The 19,588-nt window shown below is 34.7% G+C and overlaps 2 protein-coding genes across 2 annotated transcripts; both read left to right on the top strand.

Moving 5' to 3' along the window:
- The first annotated feature begins 190 nt into the window (after nt 1–190).
- On the top strand, nt 191–4,241 carry LOC137951978 (autophagy-related protein 101). The gene is made up of 8 exons (XM_068799002.1): nt 191–407; nt 548–628; nt 802–838; nt 2,406–2,491; nt 2,641–2,736; nt 2,888–3,050; nt 3,318–3,480; nt 3,843–4,241. Exons 2-8 carry the CDS (start codon nt 596–598, stop codon nt 3,916–3,918), a joined length of 654 nt encoding a protein of 217 aa, XP_068655103.1. The 5' UTR covers nt 191–407; nt 548–595; the 3' UTR covers nt 3,919–4,241.
- An 8,212-nt stretch (nt 4,242–12,453) lies between these two features.
- On the top strand, nt 12,454–13,559 carry LOC137952124 (methyl jasmonate esterase 1-like). The gene is made up of 3 exons (XM_068799193.1): nt 12,454–12,807; nt 13,007–13,138; nt 13,237–13,559. The coding sequence occupies exons 1-3, from the start codon at nt 12,454–12,456 to the stop codon at nt 13,516–13,518; spliced, it is 768 nt and encodes a 255-aa protein (XP_068655294.1). The 3' UTR covers nt 13,519–13,559.
- Nucleotides 13,560–19,588: the final 6,029 nt, after the last annotated feature.

Below are 19,588 nucleotides of genomic sequence, written 5' to 3'. Positions count from 1 at the left end.
AATTGAGTTAAATTAGGACTCGTCGGCCCCATAACAGAGTTAGATGAGTTCGTTTGAAAGACCCATTAACCTAATGATAGATTAATGAGCCGTTTCAAAGTTCAACAAAGTTAATGGGCCGGGCTCTGGTCTACTTTTCGACGCGGGTTCGATGAATAGCACGTCCCTTGGCGCGCCGATCAGAGTTAAGCGTCTTCGCGGAAAAGTCACGTTACTTACAGTTTCCCATCTTATGCGCCAATCGTTTGTTTCTTTACCCAAGCGGCAGATTAGCAGAAATTGAATTCCTCTATTTTTCTGAAAACGCATTGGAAGTGGAGGGTTTTTCGATTCTTATCGGTGTATCCAAAGCTATGAAGCGATAATTTCTCTGTTGGAGGAGAATTTTTTAATCTGTCCAAACCCTCGTAAGCTCTGCAACATATTTGAATTGTCTAAGAGTTTAGTAATTCTTTGAATGATCTGAAAAATTCTTGCGTTCCTATTCTTGTGGAGCTTTTCCTGTTCTCTTTTGGTTCAATTGTGAGAATTCTATGGGGTTTTATAGGTCTGCGATAAACTTTAGTTCCTCTCAGTGGACATCCTGGTTGTGATCATGAACTGTGAAGTTTGCCAACTGAAAGAACTGGTGAGGCTCCGGTGAATGTGAAAAAGTAGCCTCTGCTTTATCCTGCTGCAGTTACCTTTCCATTGTCAGGACTTCCAGATATATTGTTATAAAATAAAAATCTAGGTATACACTTGCAATTGCTGTGCATGCTGATGTTTTGTACTGATTAAGATGCTTTACTGCGACTCTAGGAGGTGGAAAACTTTGAGATTCGAGAAGTACTACGGTGTAAGTTCCTTTGCTACTTTTGTTTGTTTGGATTTTACTTCCCCCATCGTCCTCTGTTTATGCTTTATTATGAGGGGATTTCAGTCTAGGAAACTTACTGCACTCAGCTCAATAGGAATATAGTTACATATCTTTGGTATGTTTTGTGGCGTGTCTTGGTTCTAAGGTTTGCTTATGGATAAGCATCACTTACTATTCTTTGACACTGCCCTACATGATGTCTTGGTGTTGCTTCTATACACAATTTGTTATCTTGAATTTATTCAATTTCGTATGATGTTTCTATCTGATTGATGGTTTTCTGTGGAATGAACCCTAAAAGATAAGGAAAAAATACATCTGGAATAGTGAATTTCAAATTCTTTGTAGCACATAACATTCAAAAAAGAAAAAGAAAGACAAAAAAATTTATGTAGGACATGGAGATGAGGATATCATGGTGCCTGTTGCTGTGGTTGTTAAAAGCATGCCATTTTGACTCTTTTATTCGTGCATTTTGGAGTGAGTGGATAGGTACGACTTAGTGAAAGCCTCCGCAGACTTGTTTCATGTTTTAACTTTTCACTTATGTGATCAATGGATGATGGTTAATGCATCTTCTACTAGTTAATCAGTTAAGCTGGCTGCTGGGGTTCCTTAGTCGTGGCTTTTGTTTTATTTAGTTATAACTCTATTTTTTAAGGAATTGGCTGCCATATATCATTACTGCTGTTTTGGTATTTGTTATCAAATTGCCTGGAGTTATCTTAGTAAAAAGTTCAGCAGTCAAGAAAATCTGTTAAGGTGCTGACTTTATGTAATCATCTAGTTTTCCATCTGTGAAGATTCTCTTGAATTTTGATGGTTGGGTCATTCAAGAATCAAGTGAAATATGTTGTGTTTGGGTTTTTATAGATTGTTGAAGAGCTTTGTTTCTCTCTTCTTTTTTTTCCTTGTAATTAGTAGTGGTCCAGACATGGGTGTATTGGTTTTCCAATTTGTATTAGGCACCTTGAAATCTGATATTGGCCTCCCTTGTATCTGCTGATGCACCTGTATCGACTGTAACCCCATGACGGAATCCGATTTGTATCGGTGATACGCCTAGCCCTGGTTAATACACATGTTATCAAGCTCAAAATAAAGTTCCAGTTGAGGTTTTAATTTATTTTTTTCTTCTTATTTCTCAGATCATAGGGTTTAGTCATTTTCGACATAGACCTAAAAATGCACAAATTGTTAGATCTATGTAGAACTGTTCATGTAGCCCAGCCCTTTGTAATTGGGAAAAGGCCCTGACAATGATGATGGAAACGATAATTTAGTTACTAAAAGGGTAATTAGAGAGTGAATTTACTGGTGTTGATGGTCTTTTTTTACCATATCTTTCCTTCTAAAGTTGAAGTATTATCTCAAGAGAAGAATGTCTTGAACCTGTTAATTGTGATATTTCAGTTGTTGACATTGTCTTTGTACGATGTGTATGTCTTCCTATTGTTGATCTTTCACATGTGAGTTTATCCATGTTTGCGTCCAAACTTTCACTTTTTCTCCCTTTTAACCAATCAGTATGTCATTCTGGTTGCAGGCATTCTACACACAATTATATTCCATAGAGCTCTCGGTTTGGTTCGGCCAAAGGATATTGATTCTGAACTTTTTGAGATTACTTATGTGAGTACTCTTTGAAATTGTTTTACTGGAGATCAGTCCTGCAACTCGGTGGTTGATGTCATTTAGCTTTGGTTGCTACGTATTTATTCAGAAGTCACTGCACAGAGATGTTGTTGAATATTTTTCTATTAAATGTTGTTTATTGATAGGTACAATGTGGAGATCCTGAACTAGAAAAGAAGATAGAGGAAAAGATTGACCAGTTCATTGGTTGGGTAGAAAAACATCCTAACAAGAAAAGCCAGGTTTTACTTTCTTTCTATTTTTCACACGTGCATGTTCTGAATTAGTTCTCCATAATTGTAATATTTCCTATAAAACCGCATCTTGGCTATGTGTCTGGCTTTTTCTTTTTTCTGTAATACATTTTTTTTACACTTTAGCAATGTTGTGCAGATATGCCTATCTTTCTTTGAGGTGAAGAATAAGCAGGCATCATGGTTCACTAACAAAACTGAACGCTTGTACTGGGAACAGTGGTATATTAATTTGAATGTGGTACACCCTAAACCACATTCAGGCAAGTCTCACCATTCTAAAGCGATTGTCGATCCTGGAGGTGTGTATTGTGTTTTGCCTGAAAATCTTATTGAGACAGTGATGCTGTAAGGGATAATGAGCTGTCCCAACAGGATAAACACTGAATTCTTTGTGACTTACTGGACCACTTTCACACCTGATGGTTTGGGATATGCCGCCTTTGAAAATTTTCAGCTGAGGCCTTTCCCACAATTAAGCCCATCAAATGATGGATGAGAGTTGTTCTGTGATATTGAATTAAGATAAATAAAACTATACCATAACAAAATTGGTTGACTGAGTGCAGAAAGTGCACTGGAGGAGAGGAGCATTCGCCGTGCTGCCTTGGAGGCATCACTTCGTGAAGTGCTTTTTCAAATCATAAAGTTTGTCAATGAAAAGAAGGATCATATTCCTCCTGTACCAAATCTGGAGGGCGTGACCTTTCCATATGAGATTACTATCCCAAGGTAATTTATTTGTTGGTTTTCTTTTCTTTTTAATTGGGGAATCTGTTACACCTATAATTCATTAATTTTTAGAACAATTGAATTGCGATGGTGCGGCTCTTCATTGATTCTTGTAGTAGCATACATGTTCCATTGCTTGATGCCATCCTATCACAAGTCATATTGATGGACCTTGTACCAAATTTATATAATATGTTAGAAGCTTTTGATCCAAATAAGGGATCAATATTGTTGATTTCACTTGTATGTCTACTCTCATTTCTTTCTCTTGATATTCATGAAGGTGAGATTTCTCTCTTGATTGAGCCTCGCTGTTTAGATTTGTAATGGAATCTGATGGTTGCTATTGATGCCTGATGCAGTTCTTCAGACTCATCTTTTGGCATGGATATGTTCAAGAGGATGCTTCAAACCGGGCATCCAACAATGCTCAACTGACATTCTGAGGTGCTGTAGTGAGCCGGTAGCAGAATCAGTAAATCTCTTACTTATGTGATTTTGCTTTGTGTCCAGAAAGCTCAAGCTGGCCTAGTTTCGTGTCATATGGTTGTCATGATCCTTACCCAGAACTGTAAAGGTAGATTAGATCCAGCACTACTGTTTGGCCTAGGATATCATTTGGTCTGTCAGTCCCTGTATATATTGCACCCAGGAAAACGATTTCACTAAGCATCCCATCAACGAGAATGGTCCTCTGAAACACTAGTTTTGCACCCATGCTTTGGTTTATAGGTTGAATTGCTATGTGGAAACGGCATTACTCAGTGGAAAAATTACAAGTAAATCCACCCTCCTACTACAAATTTTTATTCGAGTCTGATAAAAGCAAGCAACAAAGAAAACACTATGTAGAAAACTACTACATAGTTGTTGGTAAATGCCATTTTGTTTAGGCATTTACCAACAACTATGTAGAAAATTTTGGAAATATCCAACTTACCTTAAAAATGTAATCGATCATAAATTTTGTTGATAAGTAGTTGAAATATTTGAAGGCAGTATGTGGTCATCTTAGGGGAGGGGTAGTGCACAATGTAAGTACGGAAGGAAATGAAATACAATGAAAAGTACTTTCCTTGGGGAAAGTAAGAGGGAATGTAAAGCACTTGTTTGTGTTAGTGTGCGTAATAGAAAGTGCAGTATAAAGTATTTGTTTGTGTTAGTGTGCCTAATGGAAAGTGTGGTGTAAAGTGCATATAGATCATTTATTAAATAAAATATTTTGATATATTTGACTATCAGATAATTAAATTAATATTATTTAATAAATAAAATATATTAAATATAATAATTAAACAAATGCTAACTTTTATATTATTAAAATTGTAATCAAATTTTAATTTTATAATATCTAAATATGAAATAATTATACAAATATCGTACTAAGTGTATTACACAAATATCGTAATAATAAAAATAAAAATAATACAAATATAACTCAATCACCTTTTTAATATAAAAAATTATATCTATTCATATAAAACTACAACACAAAAAATATTTAGTGGCATTAAAACACAATAGTCAATAATTTTGCTACATCTGAATTGTTAAAACATCTCAATAATATGATGCTCTTGCAGATTGTATTGCGGACTCCCTCTGAGTACGTGCGACTAGAATAAATTATTAAAAAAATAAAAAAATAAAAAATAAAAAATAACATAAGTGAATATAATAAATAAATAAATTATTTTTTAATAACATAAGATATGTTTTAACATTAAAAACCACTAAATTAATATAATAATAATAATTTTAATATAATAAATAAATATATATTTATTAATAACATAATATGTTTCTATGTATTATTAATTAATAATATATTGTCACAAAATTTAAAGCCATTGGTTTAATTAATTATAGCAATGGGATAATTAAACCAAAATAATTTATCAAATATTTAATTTAATAATATTTTAATTATGACTATTAAATCACTAATTTAATATAGTAATTATAAAATAAATATATTAAATAAATAAAAATAATTATTTTATAAATAAAAAATATAAATTATTATTTAGACAACGGTTTAATTTTTCCTAACTTAGGAAAAATTAAACCTTCGTCATATTGTGCACGTCGTCTTCCTCAGCGACGGGAGACTACGACGACGGGCTAGCGGGCAACAGTGACGGAGGTAGCGGGCCAGCGGACAATGGAGGTGGCCCCCAACAGGCAACAGCGACAGAGGCAGTGATCCAACGGTACGCCGAGCGGGAGAAGAGAGGGAAGCTGAGAGGCTCTGCGGCAAAGGCTCGGCCTCCCACCTCCCGTGCTCTGCAACAGGGGTCGAGAGGGAGAGGAGAGGGAGGCTGAGAGAGAAGAGAAGCTGAAGGTCGCGAGAGAGAAAAAAAAATTCTCCGAAAAGTCGTTCGACAAAGCTTCTCCCTCGAGCGCAAGATGTATTTGAGAGATGGTAAGTGAAATCCGAGCTCGACCCCTCGGATTTCACTTACCATCGTTTTATGCCTGAAACGTGAGAAAGTGAAATACAACTATATTTCCTTTCCCCCGTCACTTACTGGGCGCACTAACGTGTTTCGGCCCACTTTCCCTAGCGTAAGTGAAATACACTTCACTTACGCTACGCACTAACAGGCCCTTAGTGAAATTTAGGTAGATGAGAAGTACAAAACCCGATTATGTTCATACTGGTGGGAGGGGCTTTCCTACCCTTATAAGAAATGCCAGAGAGAGTAGGAGCTTTGGCATAAAGGTTGTCACTAATGGCAGAATTTGGCCTTTGTACTTAGAAAATTGCAAATACCTCCATGGTGGTGGTAATGTTTTCCTTTGGCAATGTTGAAACATAATGCTAGTGGAAGAAATTTGTTGGTTTTTTGCATGAAATTTTTCTTGATTTTTATTATTTTTATAAGTAGAATTTTTTTTCTATTCTTGTTTCAAATTACTTCTAGTTTATATGTAGAATAATTTTTATTTTTTTATAGATAAAAAGTATTTTTTTTACTTGCATCAACATTGCTACTTAATTGCTAAGGGACTATGTCACTGTCACGTAGAAATCAATAATGGAGCCTACTTCAAAAAGTAAACACCCTAGATTGGTAATAATATTTGCGATAAGTTCCAACTGGACATGAGTGAACAAACATTTGTAAGGCTAGTGCCATTGATTCTTTAGTACGAATATAGTTTACCCCTGCCAAAAGTTCAAGGAAATTCTTTTGAACTGACCACAAATATGTTAATGGCATATGAACAAAATTCTTTGCCTCATTTACTTCTCTAAGTTGAGTTGGACATTTGTCTAATTTTCAATGGATATGTGTTTGAAGATAATGAAACAAGTAGACTATGACCTTTGCATTCAAATTGGTAAAAGGTAGCACCACCATAGGCATTGTTGTGTCGGTGGCAAGATCCATGACAATGGTGAGAAACAAAATTGGATATAGGATGAGAAGTGGGGGGCCTATTGCAAGTCTGACGCTCCTTCTGTAGAGCTATTGGCCAAATACAATAGGAGAAGACCGGCTTACCTTGAAGGGATACATAAACTCCACAAGTATGGTGTCGGCCGAGGCTTCAAGGGGTTGTAGTAGATCCACACCAAGTGGCACAACGGGCTTTAGAATAGTTTGAACTGATGAAAGACCTGGAGGAGCATCTTTTGAAGAATAAAAAGATGTGTCCTAAAAAACAGTATCATCTCTAGAAATAATTAATTTTTGAAGAGACGGTTTATAATAGACATAACCTTTTTAGGTATGAGAGTAACCCACAAAAATACACTTAAGAAACTTAGGCTCAACCTTACTCTTCTAAGGGGATGTGACATGAATAAAGCACGTGCAACCAAAGAACTTCAAAGGAAAGGAGAAGGGATCTTCAACTGGAAATAACAATGAGTATGAGAATTTATGGGTAAGTATTGAAGATGGTAACCTATTAATAAGGAAGCATGTTGTAAGAATGACATGAGGCCAATAAAAGTAGGGTGCCTTCATAGAGTACAGTAGTCCCCGAGCTACCTCGAGGAGATGTTGATTTTTTCTTTCGGCTACGTCATTTTGTTGACAGGTGTAGGCACAAGATATTTGATGGATAATGCCATTATCCTAACAAAATGATTAAAATTCAAGAGATAGGTACTATGGGGTATTATCTGACCAAAAAACTTGTATTTGTTTTCCAAACTGAGTAGACACCATGGCACAAAAAAACTTAAATATGGGAAACAATTCAAATCGTTCTTTAAATAGAAATAGTCATGTGATTGAGTGAAGTCATCAACAAAAGTGACAAAGTATTTAACTTGAGATATGTTTGAGACACTTAAGAGTCCATACATTTGAATGAATTAATGAAAAGGGAGCAACACCTTTAAGTTCAGTTCGAGGAGAATATGTTGTCCTCAGGTGTTTGCTCAATTGATAGACTTCACAATTTAAATTTGATAAAGTTTTCAAAGATGGAAATAAGTGTTGATGTGATGTTGTTGATGGATAGCCAAACCTGCTGAGAAGTGGAGGTAAGTTTAAGTAATAAAGGCCCCCCTATTTATGAGTTCCACCAATCACTTATTTCGTTGTTAGATCTTGAAAAACACAAGAAGAAGGTTAGAAGATGATTGAGCAATTAAACTATTTGCTAACTCGCTAACAGATAAAAATTTTAAGGGGAATTGAGGGACAAATAAGATATCAGTAAGTGGAAGTGATGGTGTAACAAAAGCGAATCCTCTCCCAAGAACATTGGTGTGGGATTTGTCGACTATAGTAACAAACTTGTCTAGTAGACATGGAGATATGGAATGTAGTAGACTCTTATTACCTATAAGATGCTCCAAGGCCTCTGAGTCAATGCTCTGGGATGAAGATAAGGAAATAGCAGAAATCACACCTGAGGTTGTGGTGGCAACAATAGTAGTTGAAGATGTAAGAGAAGATGGAGGGGATGTCATATGAGTTTTCATCCTCTATAAGAATTCATAATCATCATCAGTGATAGTCTTCTTGCCTCTTTGCGACTCATATTGATATGTTTTTTTCTCATTTTGAACCGAAGCTTGATTGGCATTGACCCAATCTAGTTTGCCATGAAGCTTCCAACAGGTATCTACCGGATGGTTCAATCCACCACAGTGAGTGCAGACACGTTTTTCTGATTATGAAGAACCAAAGCTAGTTCTACTACCTTTTGCTCGACATCCTCTATAATTTCTATCGTGCCCTTAGGTGGTAGAAGATGTTGCCTATTCCCTGAGTACATGGCAGATGATACTTCAATATGAGAAGTGGAGGAAGGATCTGGTATCTGAAGTAATGTTGCATTGATATCATCAAATGATGGAAGTGCGGAGGAGTTGAAAAGTTGAGTCTTAGCTACTTCAAGATATGACTTGATGTTTGACAGACAAATAACACCTGTTAAGGCTTCCGTTGCTTTTCTTGAAATGAGATGTCAGTAGAGTAGGGCTGAGAAATCTTCCACTCTTGAATCAGTCCTCTAAATCGAGCAAAATATTCATGTAGATTGTTCCCTTGCTTTGTATTGAACATGGTTTGGAACACATCATAAAACTTCTGTAAGTTTTCCATACTAGAGTACAACTAAACACAAGTGTCCCAAATTTTTTTTTGCAGTTTCAAGGTAAACAACATTGTTGGCCAAATGCTCTTCCATACAATTAATAAGCCAACTAATGACTAAAGTGTCATTTTTTAGCCATTTCACATAAGAACCATCTTCTTCATTAATGGGTGACGTTGACTTGATTAAGTGACCTCAGTGGTCTCGAGTAATGAGAAATCTCTTAACTGATTGTGACTAGCTCAAATAATTAGGTAACCCTCTCAAGGGTATGGTGGTAATTTTAAGAAGATCACTCTTGCTTCCCATATAGTCTTCAACCATTATAATCAACAAGTAAACAACTTCTTATGTGCAATATTGGAATCCAATAAGTAGCTTGAGAAGCAAATCGATGCAAATATGTAAATTAATTTGAGACGAACGGAGCAACTTGAACTCAAATAGTATGCATCATAAATCTTCTTTCCAAGAGAAGTCCAAGCATTGTCTCATAGAAGGTAGATTTCATATTTCTATCACACATGAACTCAAAATCGGATTGGAGAGGATCTTTAACCGAGAGAGAGTAGGTAAGTTACTATCCTGTTTTAAACAAGCACTAAAATAGGAATGTGAGACTAATCACTTGTTACTTATGCCAATTAGAGAGGATTACAATCTTTCTCAATTAGGATATTATCTCAAAGTAAATCAGAATCTAGATCCGAAATCAAATTAAATCTTTCAAAGAGGGAAACTTACCTTCATTATCAAATGCGCCACCTAGCAAGTGAAAAATAGCACAATCTTTTCTTCTTCTTTCCTTAAACTGATTAGGAAACAAATACTCCAGAATATTTTAATAAAAAAAAACTCCAAATCAACCAAAACATTGACACTTTCTTTTCTTAAAACAAACAGTTTTAGATGGCTTCAAGAAGGAAACTTTCCTTCTCTAATTATGCGCCAACTTTGGATGATAGAATTATGCCTTCTTTGGACCCATTTTTTTTCTCTTTTCCTTCAAATCTTTTAGGTAAGTTTCCAAAGATGATAAAATAGCTAGTGAAATACCAAAAAACCGTTGCAAAGACCAACAACCTAATAAAAAAAACCTTCTCGACACCCTCTCAAACAATTTTTTGTTGAGTTCTCTGGGAAGAGTCAAGATTAGTAGCAACTAACCGATATAATAACTCAAAAAATGGTAGAACACCAAGGTTAACTCATAATAAACTTGGATGCCAATAATGGATATAGTGAATCTTGATTCATACAAAAATTCTAATCACAAATATCATAATATGCAAGAGAGCAATAACACAATCGATCTTGCATGAGGAATAAAAATTGAGCATAATCACCATGGATGAGCCACTTTCAAAGCCAAGAATATAATCATTGGCTTCTCATTCAGATTAAATGAGAAAGCCTTCCATAAACCATCTTATAGAGATAAGGAACTATCAACAATAATCTCATAAGAAAAAAACTTATCTTTGCGTAACATCAAGAAAAACTATTTCTTCAACAAGAAGAACTCTACGTGAAGCTTGATCAATAGAGCCTTTAAAAATTTCATCTTGACATGTGGATCCTAAATCCATTGCTCTGATACCATGTTGAATTTAAGATCTCATGACAAGGTCCTCAACCAAAGTAGTGAAAGTGGAGAGGAAGAAAAGGAGGAGAAGAGAGAACTTGGCTAGAGAGATGGAGAGAGAGCTTGGGAGAACAGACAATTTTAAGGACGAATTTGAGAGAGGAGAGGGGAGACTTCCTGATCTACCCCGCACCTTGAGCCTCTATTTAGAGCTATGGAAGGAAGTTTACAATAACTACAATGCCCTTAGGGCTACTAGCTTTGAAAAAAAAAAAGACATATAAGTAGACATACTACACCCTTGTGCCATCCTATGAGAAGATCTTTAAATTACCTCTTTTGCCATCTTCTTACATTGATGCCACTACGAGATGTCTTCCAACACATTTCAAAAAGTAAGAACTATAACCATGCCCTTCACCCTAATACATGAGGGAAAAAGACAAGAACCTTAGATTTTTACATTCATGTCACTCATGACTATTTGTATCTTCTAATACAATAGGTGGAACAACTCGTGCACCCTTATCAGACCAATAGAGTCTATCTCTAGAAGGATAAAAACCAATTGCGTATGTTTGTCTATATGTCTCTCTCTTTTATACCAAGGACCATAAAATCGATTTAAATCATAATTGATTTTTCCACATACTGTAATGGCATGGACACAAGGAGCTTTTTCAAGTTGAAGGTGCATGTACATGTCAGATTTTGCAAATCAATAAGTTTGTTAAAAATATTTTTAAATTATAAAATATCTTAAATCGATAATGAAAGGTGTTAATTATATTAGAATATGAAACAATAATTTATTAATGTATATTTTATATTTTTTATAATAAATAGAAGGTAATAAAATATGTACCGATAAATAAGAGTTTTAATAACTAAATTAATTTTGTTCAAAATATTTTTAAAATTAAAATATTTTAAATCGATAATGAAAGGTGTTAAGTAGATTAGAAGATTATTTTAAAATAATAATAATTTATATTTTATTTTAATAAATAAAAGGTAATAAAACGTGTACCAAAAATTAAGATTATAAAAAACTTTATAAAATGTTTCTAGTTAGAAAATATCTTAAATCGAAAAATGAAAGGTATTCATTAGATTAGAATATGACTTTTTTATATTTGATATTTTATTATAATAAATTAAGGTAATACAACATGTACCAAAAATAAGACTTTTAAAAACTATAACAATTTTATAATATATATTTTTATTAGAAAATTATAATAAAATGTGTTAATTAGATTGGAAGAAGATTTTTCATAATTAATATATAAATTTTATTTTTATTACAAGGTAATAAAACATGTACCAAATTTTTTAAAAAAAAATTGAAATATTTTTAAAATTAGAAAATATCTTTGATTAAGGTGTTAATTAGATTAGAAATTTTTTTAAAAAATAATATATACATTTTATATATTTTTATAATAAATAGAATGTAATAAAACTAGTTCTAACAAATATGATTTTTAAAATCTAAAATAATTTTTTTATAAAAATTTAAATAAAAAAATTAAATCATTAATGAAATGAAAAAGGGAGAAAAATAAGTAGGGCTGGTGTGGCATGGCAGTGTTTAGTGATGTTGCAGAAGTCAAATTTGGATGGCTGCGTGGCAAATGAGGTAGCACGACATTGTGGTTTACGCTGATGTGTCTCTTTGGACTTTCCAAGTGTGGACTTTTGATTGGATGTTTTTTAAACTGAGTTTCTGAATTGGTTATTTTACTAAATATTTTATTCCTAAAATTAAATTCCCTTTTATAAAAAGTGGTACGCGCTGCAGGAGAGGTCAGAAGAGAAGCATGGTACACTTCATTTTGGTGCACGGGATCGGGCACGGTGGATGGTGCTGGGATAGGCTGGCGGCGCTGTTGACGGCCGCCGGTCACATTGTCACTGCGCCGGACCTCAGCGCCAGCGGCTTCAACTCTAAATTGCTCGACCAGGTGCACTCTGCTAGTGATTATTTTCAACCATTGATGGACGTCATGGAGTCTCTCCCCGCTGATGCAAAGGTGATCCTCGTTGGCCATAGCTTCGGCGGCCTCGGTATCTCCTTCGCCGTCGAGCGTTTCCCTGAAAAAGTCTCAGTCGCCGTCTTTGTCACCGCCGTGATGCCTTCTCCGGCCGTCCCCGCCTCCACCATTGTGCAAGAGGTATGGAACCATTGTGCAAGACACCGCCTGCACTGACTCTATCACGTGCAGGACAGATCAAGGCAGACGATCGCCCACCAAATCTGGATTTTTTTCCGTTTTTTTTTTTTTTGTAAACTTGCAGAGATATTGACGTTTCACGTTCCATATCCCTCATGCTCGAGATCACCTATAATCGTTTTCTTCTCCGAAATTGCAGGTTTTTAGCGGACTGGATTCTACAATGGACTGCACCTTCCTATTTGATCGTGGGTCGGAAAAGTTTCCGTCGACTGTCATCTTCGGCCCCCAGTTCTTGTCGTCGAAGCTTTATCAGCACTCCCCACCAGAGGTGAGAAAGCCATTAAAACGTCATGGATAGAACCAGAGAGGAAGAGATGGTAATGTCTCCCGCCCTTAATGATCTGCTGATGGTTTTATGCTTGTTAGGCTCTGAAACTGGCGACGACGTTGGTTCGTCCTGCATCGATGTTCATAGAGGACATATCGGATCAAAGCTTGCTTTCAGAGAAGAAGTATGGATCGTCGAATCGAGTTTACATTGTTTCCAAGAAGGACGAGTTGATGAAGGAGGAAGTTCAGCGTTGGATTATCAGTAAGAGCTCTGCTAAGGAAGTGAAGGAGATCCATGGGTCGGATCACATGGTTATGTTTTCCAAGCCCCAAGAGCTTTGCAATTCTCTCCTCCAAATTGCTCAAAAATACTCATAGATCCTGTATGGTTCTTTTTATTAAATATAATAAATAATAATGTTATCTTTTAAGGATTATTTGTGCCACCGTAAGAACACAAAACAACTGGAAAAATCATTTTTCCTTTCTCTTTAATTACCGTTCCCTTACGTTCGTTCATTTTCTCCTCAAAATTCCTGGGAAATCACTCATGGTTACGACGACAAAAAAGAGAAAAGATTCCATGTCGATTGCAGAGAAGACACAAACACTGCAGATCTCCTGACGGTCCTTTTCTTCTTCAAAATTTCAATCTTGACGTCGTGTACAAGGTGGCCGACAAACAATTCGCTTCCGGTCAAAATTGAGCAGTGCCTTGCTGTTGCAGACGCAGCTTTGGGAATCCTCTCAATCTTCAAACCATTGAAGAAGAAACAAGAGGAGAAGAAGACAAGAACGAAGAGGACGGAGGGGAAGAAGAGCTCCAGTCATTTCGCTGTTATCCACGGCGCTGGTACTGGCTGATCCCTCTGCTGAAATTCGTCGGCCACCGAGTTAATGCTCTTGATCTGGACGCCTCCGGAACCATTCCAAAGTATAGTGGAAAAGATAGTTTTTATTTAACTTTTTTATTAATAAGTTAATAAATATTTTAACTTGTCAGAATTAATAAATAATTAAAAAATTAATGTTATTTATTAAATTAATATATATAAATAAAATAATTAAACACATTTTACTTTAATAATATCCAAATGTTTAATCAAATTATTACTTTTTAATATCTAAATTCTTACTCTTAAAATATTGATTAAATATAATATTAAAAATCATAAAATTATGTAAATAAAAAAGAGGATATTTTATTATACAAAATTAATTTTATAGATTTAATTTTATAATATATTTTTATTTAACTAAACTAAAATATATTTTAACTACTTTTAAATTAATAAAAAAATATTTTATTAAATAATTAATTATATAAAATAAAATGATTAAACAAATACTTACTTTTATAATATCAAAATTTTAATAAAATTAATAATTTTAAAATATCTAAATTCTCACTGTTAAAATAGTCATAAAAATATAATATTAAAAATAAAGGAATTTATATAAATAAAAAAGGATATTTTATTATATAAAATTTCTTTAATAGATTTAAATCACTTTCACTCTTAATCAAATTGTTACTTTTGTAATATCTAAATTCTCACTCTTAAATTAGAAATCAAATATAATATTAAAATCATGAATTGATATAAATAAAAAAGAGGGTATTTTATTATATAAAATTACTCTCATTGATTTTATTTTATTAGATAATTTTATTTAAATATTTTTTTAATAAACTAAGATAAATTAAGAATATTCGGACAAAGGTGGCGGAAACAATCTATCAACAACCTAGGAAGTAGGAAAACAATCTATCAACAACCAAGGAAGTAGGGCGTTGAAAACCTGCAAAAGAGGTCACAATTTTTGTTTAGTGTAAATACCCAACAATAGATTCATCTTCTTGAAATTAGTTGAGGTAGGGTTTTGTAAAATACCATCATGTCTAAGTTTTAAGAATATGTTAAAAGATTTTCTTTTAGAAAATGATATGAGGCATCCAATGCGATCTTCTTTCAATGCAATCAACATCCTCAACATCACAACAAAAAAGAAAGTCACACGACAAATGAACCATTTGCAAATTATTCACATGTTGAAAAATTTAAGACGTAATAAACAATTAAAGTCCACCCGAAACAAACTAGAATACTCTCTCTAGTTCCAAGAAGAACTAGAACTTATCAGACTTCAACAAGAGAAAATAAACCAACTCTTGATCCAATACTTCTACCCCAACTCTACAAATTACAGTAACATCTAGTTTTCGAGAAGTAAAAGCAACATATTCAGAAGAGACCCCCCAAGATGGTGTATGCAAAATATGAAAAAACCTAGGAATGTTAATAGACCTAGAAACAAAATAGAATACTCTCTCTAGTTCCAAGAAGATTTAGAAATTAACAGGTTTTATCAAAGATAAAATGAACCTACTCTTGATCCAGCACCAAATTGACCTGAAAAGAAATGGCAAAACATATCAACAAAAATCTATCTATCACCAAAAAAGACAAGCAGCTAGTATTCCTTTCCATTCATGAGAATTTGGCATCGAGTGGCTAGTGGGTGACTAAGGTCATTCTAGGAAATTATAGGTGAACTCTGAATTTTAAGAGCGAGTTCTAACTAATTTAACTACTGCAAATTACAAGAGAAGAAACTTGAGGGAAGTAATAACACCTCCAAACAAGCCAACTATGAATAATTGTCAAAGAAACCATGAAATTTCAGAACTCGTCCACCCTAAATCCAAATTTAAAATATTGAATGCAGATGCTTACCCAATTTACAGTTCTATTCATGCTTAATCAACCCAAAATCTGATTTTTGATAACCCAATTAGTTATACTCCAAAGGTATGGTATGACATTCCCACCAACCAAAAAACAAAATCATTCCCAACTATAAAAAAATGAAAATGATCTTCATAAGAAAAATAACAAAAACACATAGACGACATATATACCTGGATTTCAGTTAGCTTAACTACCTAGGCACTTGCCATGACTTTCACTAAGAACGCCTACACAATGTAAATAAACAAATGATTGATTATTATATATATAAAATACTAAAAAATAAAAGACAATTAACAATAGTAATACTTAAATTTTACTGAAAAATTAATATTATTGCCTTTGATTGCTACTTTCTTGAATGTTTGTTGGGGCGGCAATTGGCTGATTTTGACATTTTCTAGCATTATGCCCCTGTTGTTTACATCTACCATAGAAGTAACTATCACGTTCTCATCTATCCATTGGTGTATGTATATGAACAAAACATGATCGACTAGGTTGCCTCCTTGCAATAGGTGGAACAACTCATGCACCCGTATCAGACCGATGGAGTCTATCTCTAGGAGGGTAGAAACTAATTGTTTATGTTTATCTAAATGCCTCTCTTGTATACCAAGTACCATACAATTGATTGAAATCATAGTTGATTTTTTCACATACTGCAATAACATGGACACCATTTTTTTTCCATTTGAAAGTATGTATACACATATAAAATTCTATAACTCAACCCGATAAAAGCTTTCCTTGAGCCACATAGACATCATATACACCATTATGATACTGAGACACTCGAAACTCTTTTGCTTGATTCATCTTATATCTCAAAGAAGCATCAACAAAAGGAGTATAGAACAATGTCATTTTCCCCACATTTTCATGTCTTTTCACAAAAAAATAAAAGGTCGATGCCACTAATGTTTGAATAAGAAGATTCTAGCACATTTCAGAAAACTATTAGTAGTCATCACTCTAAAGCGAACATTGCCATCATATGCTAGAGACTAGAACTCATGACTCAATTCCCCATTTGTCAGTAATTCCTTCATCTGGTCACTTTGTTACCCAATCAACTCCATGGTATGATCAAATTCCATGACATTTGTCTTCTTTGTAGTAGACCATATGAGAGAAATCAAAATATCGTTTTTGAACATATTCTTGAAATTGGCAACTATATGACATATACAAAAATTATGGAAACATTGTGGAGGTGGAAATTATTTGTGGACTGCCCTTATCAAACCCTTTTGGCAATTTGAAATTAGAGTAAGAGGTCTTCTTTTTCAAATAATAAAATGATCTAGACAAACTAGAAACCATTCTAAACTACTTTGATTTTCGATTCAATAATAGAAAAAACTAGAGGAAAAAGACTATTATCCCCATCAAGAGTAGTAGCAATCAATAGACATGTAAGATATCTCTCATATAAATGTGTTCCATTAACACTAACAAAAGGTTTACAGTGTTGGAACCCTGCAATAGATGGCCCAAATGCCCAAAATACAGATCTAAACATCCTTTCATGGACAAATTCATCACAACGCAACATGTGTTGAATACATGGATTCGACTCTTTTATTGTATTTAAAAATTTTGGCAACAAATTGTATAAGTTAGCCAAATCACAAAAAATTGCTTTCAAAACCCTGAATTTATTTCTCAACTTTCTCCCAAAGATGACATAGATGTGACATTTATCTTTCATGATCTACCGAATATCATGACGAGTTAAGATAAGTTTTGTCCTCACAGTTGGCATAACGACCTCACACATGAAAGATGATGTATATTGTTGATGATCATTACAAATAGTAGAATTAACACATATGTGGTCTCCACCATACTTTTTTATTTTAAATTGTTGAATTCTTCGACTGTATGAATCAAAAACACTTCAAGGGCAACAACCATTACGAACACATTTAACTTTATAATCATAACTGTTAGACCTCAATATCTTATAGTCGATATTTCTTTCAATCAAGTATTTTTTGAAGTAAAATTTCATCTTGGACTTATCCTCAAAGATTTGACCTAAGAACATCTATTATTCTAGGAATATCATTCACACACCTGGCATTGATCTCACAAACATCTTCGTATATTTCTAGGTACCCAATTGCATATGTTTTTTCAACTATGTTATTATAAACTCTGACTTCCAATATCTCATCTCCATCATGGTCAATGGCAATTGCGTACTTCTATTAACATCACTACCAATATCCTTTAAAATAATATCATTATATCACTTAATCTCTCATTACATCATCACTAGCAGCCCTGATACAAGTTAGATAAACATAAATATTTATAGGGATACAATTAAAAAATTTATTTAGTATAATTCAATATCTTTGTGTTCTTCATAACCAGTGTTTCCATCTCCTTTTCAAGCGTCGCAGATGCCAGAATACAGACATCTCTTACGCTGAATTACCCCATAAACTCATGTGTTTTGTGGCTTGAGAGAGCCCTTCAGGCATCCAGAATTATATAAATGGAGAACACATCAGGCCCGGACTCCATCGCTCAGTTTCTGAAAAACTACGAGTTCACCCAGACAGTCCGAAGAGAAAGAGAGGCGTCCTCTTCCTCTCTGCATCGGAGACCTCTTCGCCTAAGAATAAGCTTCAACCAGTGAAAGCTGTTGACAGGAGAAAGTACGTCAGGAACAGCATAATTTCATTCTGGATTTTTTTGTTTTTCAAGTGAGTTTCTGCTACTGTATGGATGGGAATGGGTTTGGTTACTGCCATCTAAGGCCTCCCTATCTTTTAATGAAAGCGGAGAAGAAAGAAAAAGCAACTTCTGCTATGAAATGCTAAACTTTTTCTATTTTTCCAGCATTTATGCCATTTTTGGGGACAAAATTTTTTTTCCCTCGATTCTTCTTGATTCCTCTTATCTTTAAGAAATGTAAAAAAGGATAGAAAATGAGTTTTTTTTTATTGTTCCAATAGAAAACTATAGGAGAAATAAAGCAAGAAGCACTGAAATGGTTCTCGATCAATTACCTTTTACTTTTAACCTTATTTTTTTATTATTTATAAAAAAATAATTTATTGCTAGTGTAAATATAAACACCATAATTAATTTTTCCCCTCGTTTTGTTTTCTTATTGTGGCAAAACTTGAGCCAGCCCGGATGAATCGTAGGACTCATTAAGAATCTCGAGCTGAGTTCAATATAAGGGATCGGCTCTTTTAAATTAACGAGCCGAACTCGACCGAATCAAGGTTCGGCTCGAAAACTCGCGAGCAGACTCGTTAATTTAACGAGCGGCGCGGGATTCGGGGGAGTCGGGACCGGAGCGCCGAGTGTAGCGAGGGGGGGAAATTCTTCCTCTCCTCGTCACCGCTGAGCCCCTCTGGCCGCTGATGTGGTCGCCTCTGTCGTCGTCGTCGACAGCTGCCTCGCCGGCCGCCTTCTGCCTTTCCATCGGCGCCAATTCTGTGGACACCGCTCGATTTGTTCCTCCTCGTCTACCTTCGCCTTTGTTTCCGTCGCAACCATTATCCCCGACGAAAGTTCTTCGCCGGCACCGCTAGAAGCTTTTCCTTCGGCGTCGTTCCTCGTCTCGACAGAAAACCAGAACCAACACCAAAGTAAAGCCACACTCCCCCCCCCCCCCCCCCCCCCCCCGCGCAAAGATGATTTCGCACGTGCAAAATCATAAAGTGAAA

This window comes from Aristolochia californica, unplaced genomic scaffold (assembly GCF_029961685.1).
Source record: "Aristolochia californica isolate CCGP_79_NKW_82.1479 unplaced genomic scaffold, dmAriCali1.0.hap1 SCAF_15, whole genome shotgun sequence".
In the NCBI taxonomy this organism is placed as follows: domain Eukaryota; kingdom Viridiplantae; phylum Streptophyta; class Magnoliopsida; order Piperales; family Aristolochiaceae; genus Aristolochia; species Aristolochia californica.
This window is presented reverse-complemented; position numbering and strand designations above follow the sequence as displayed.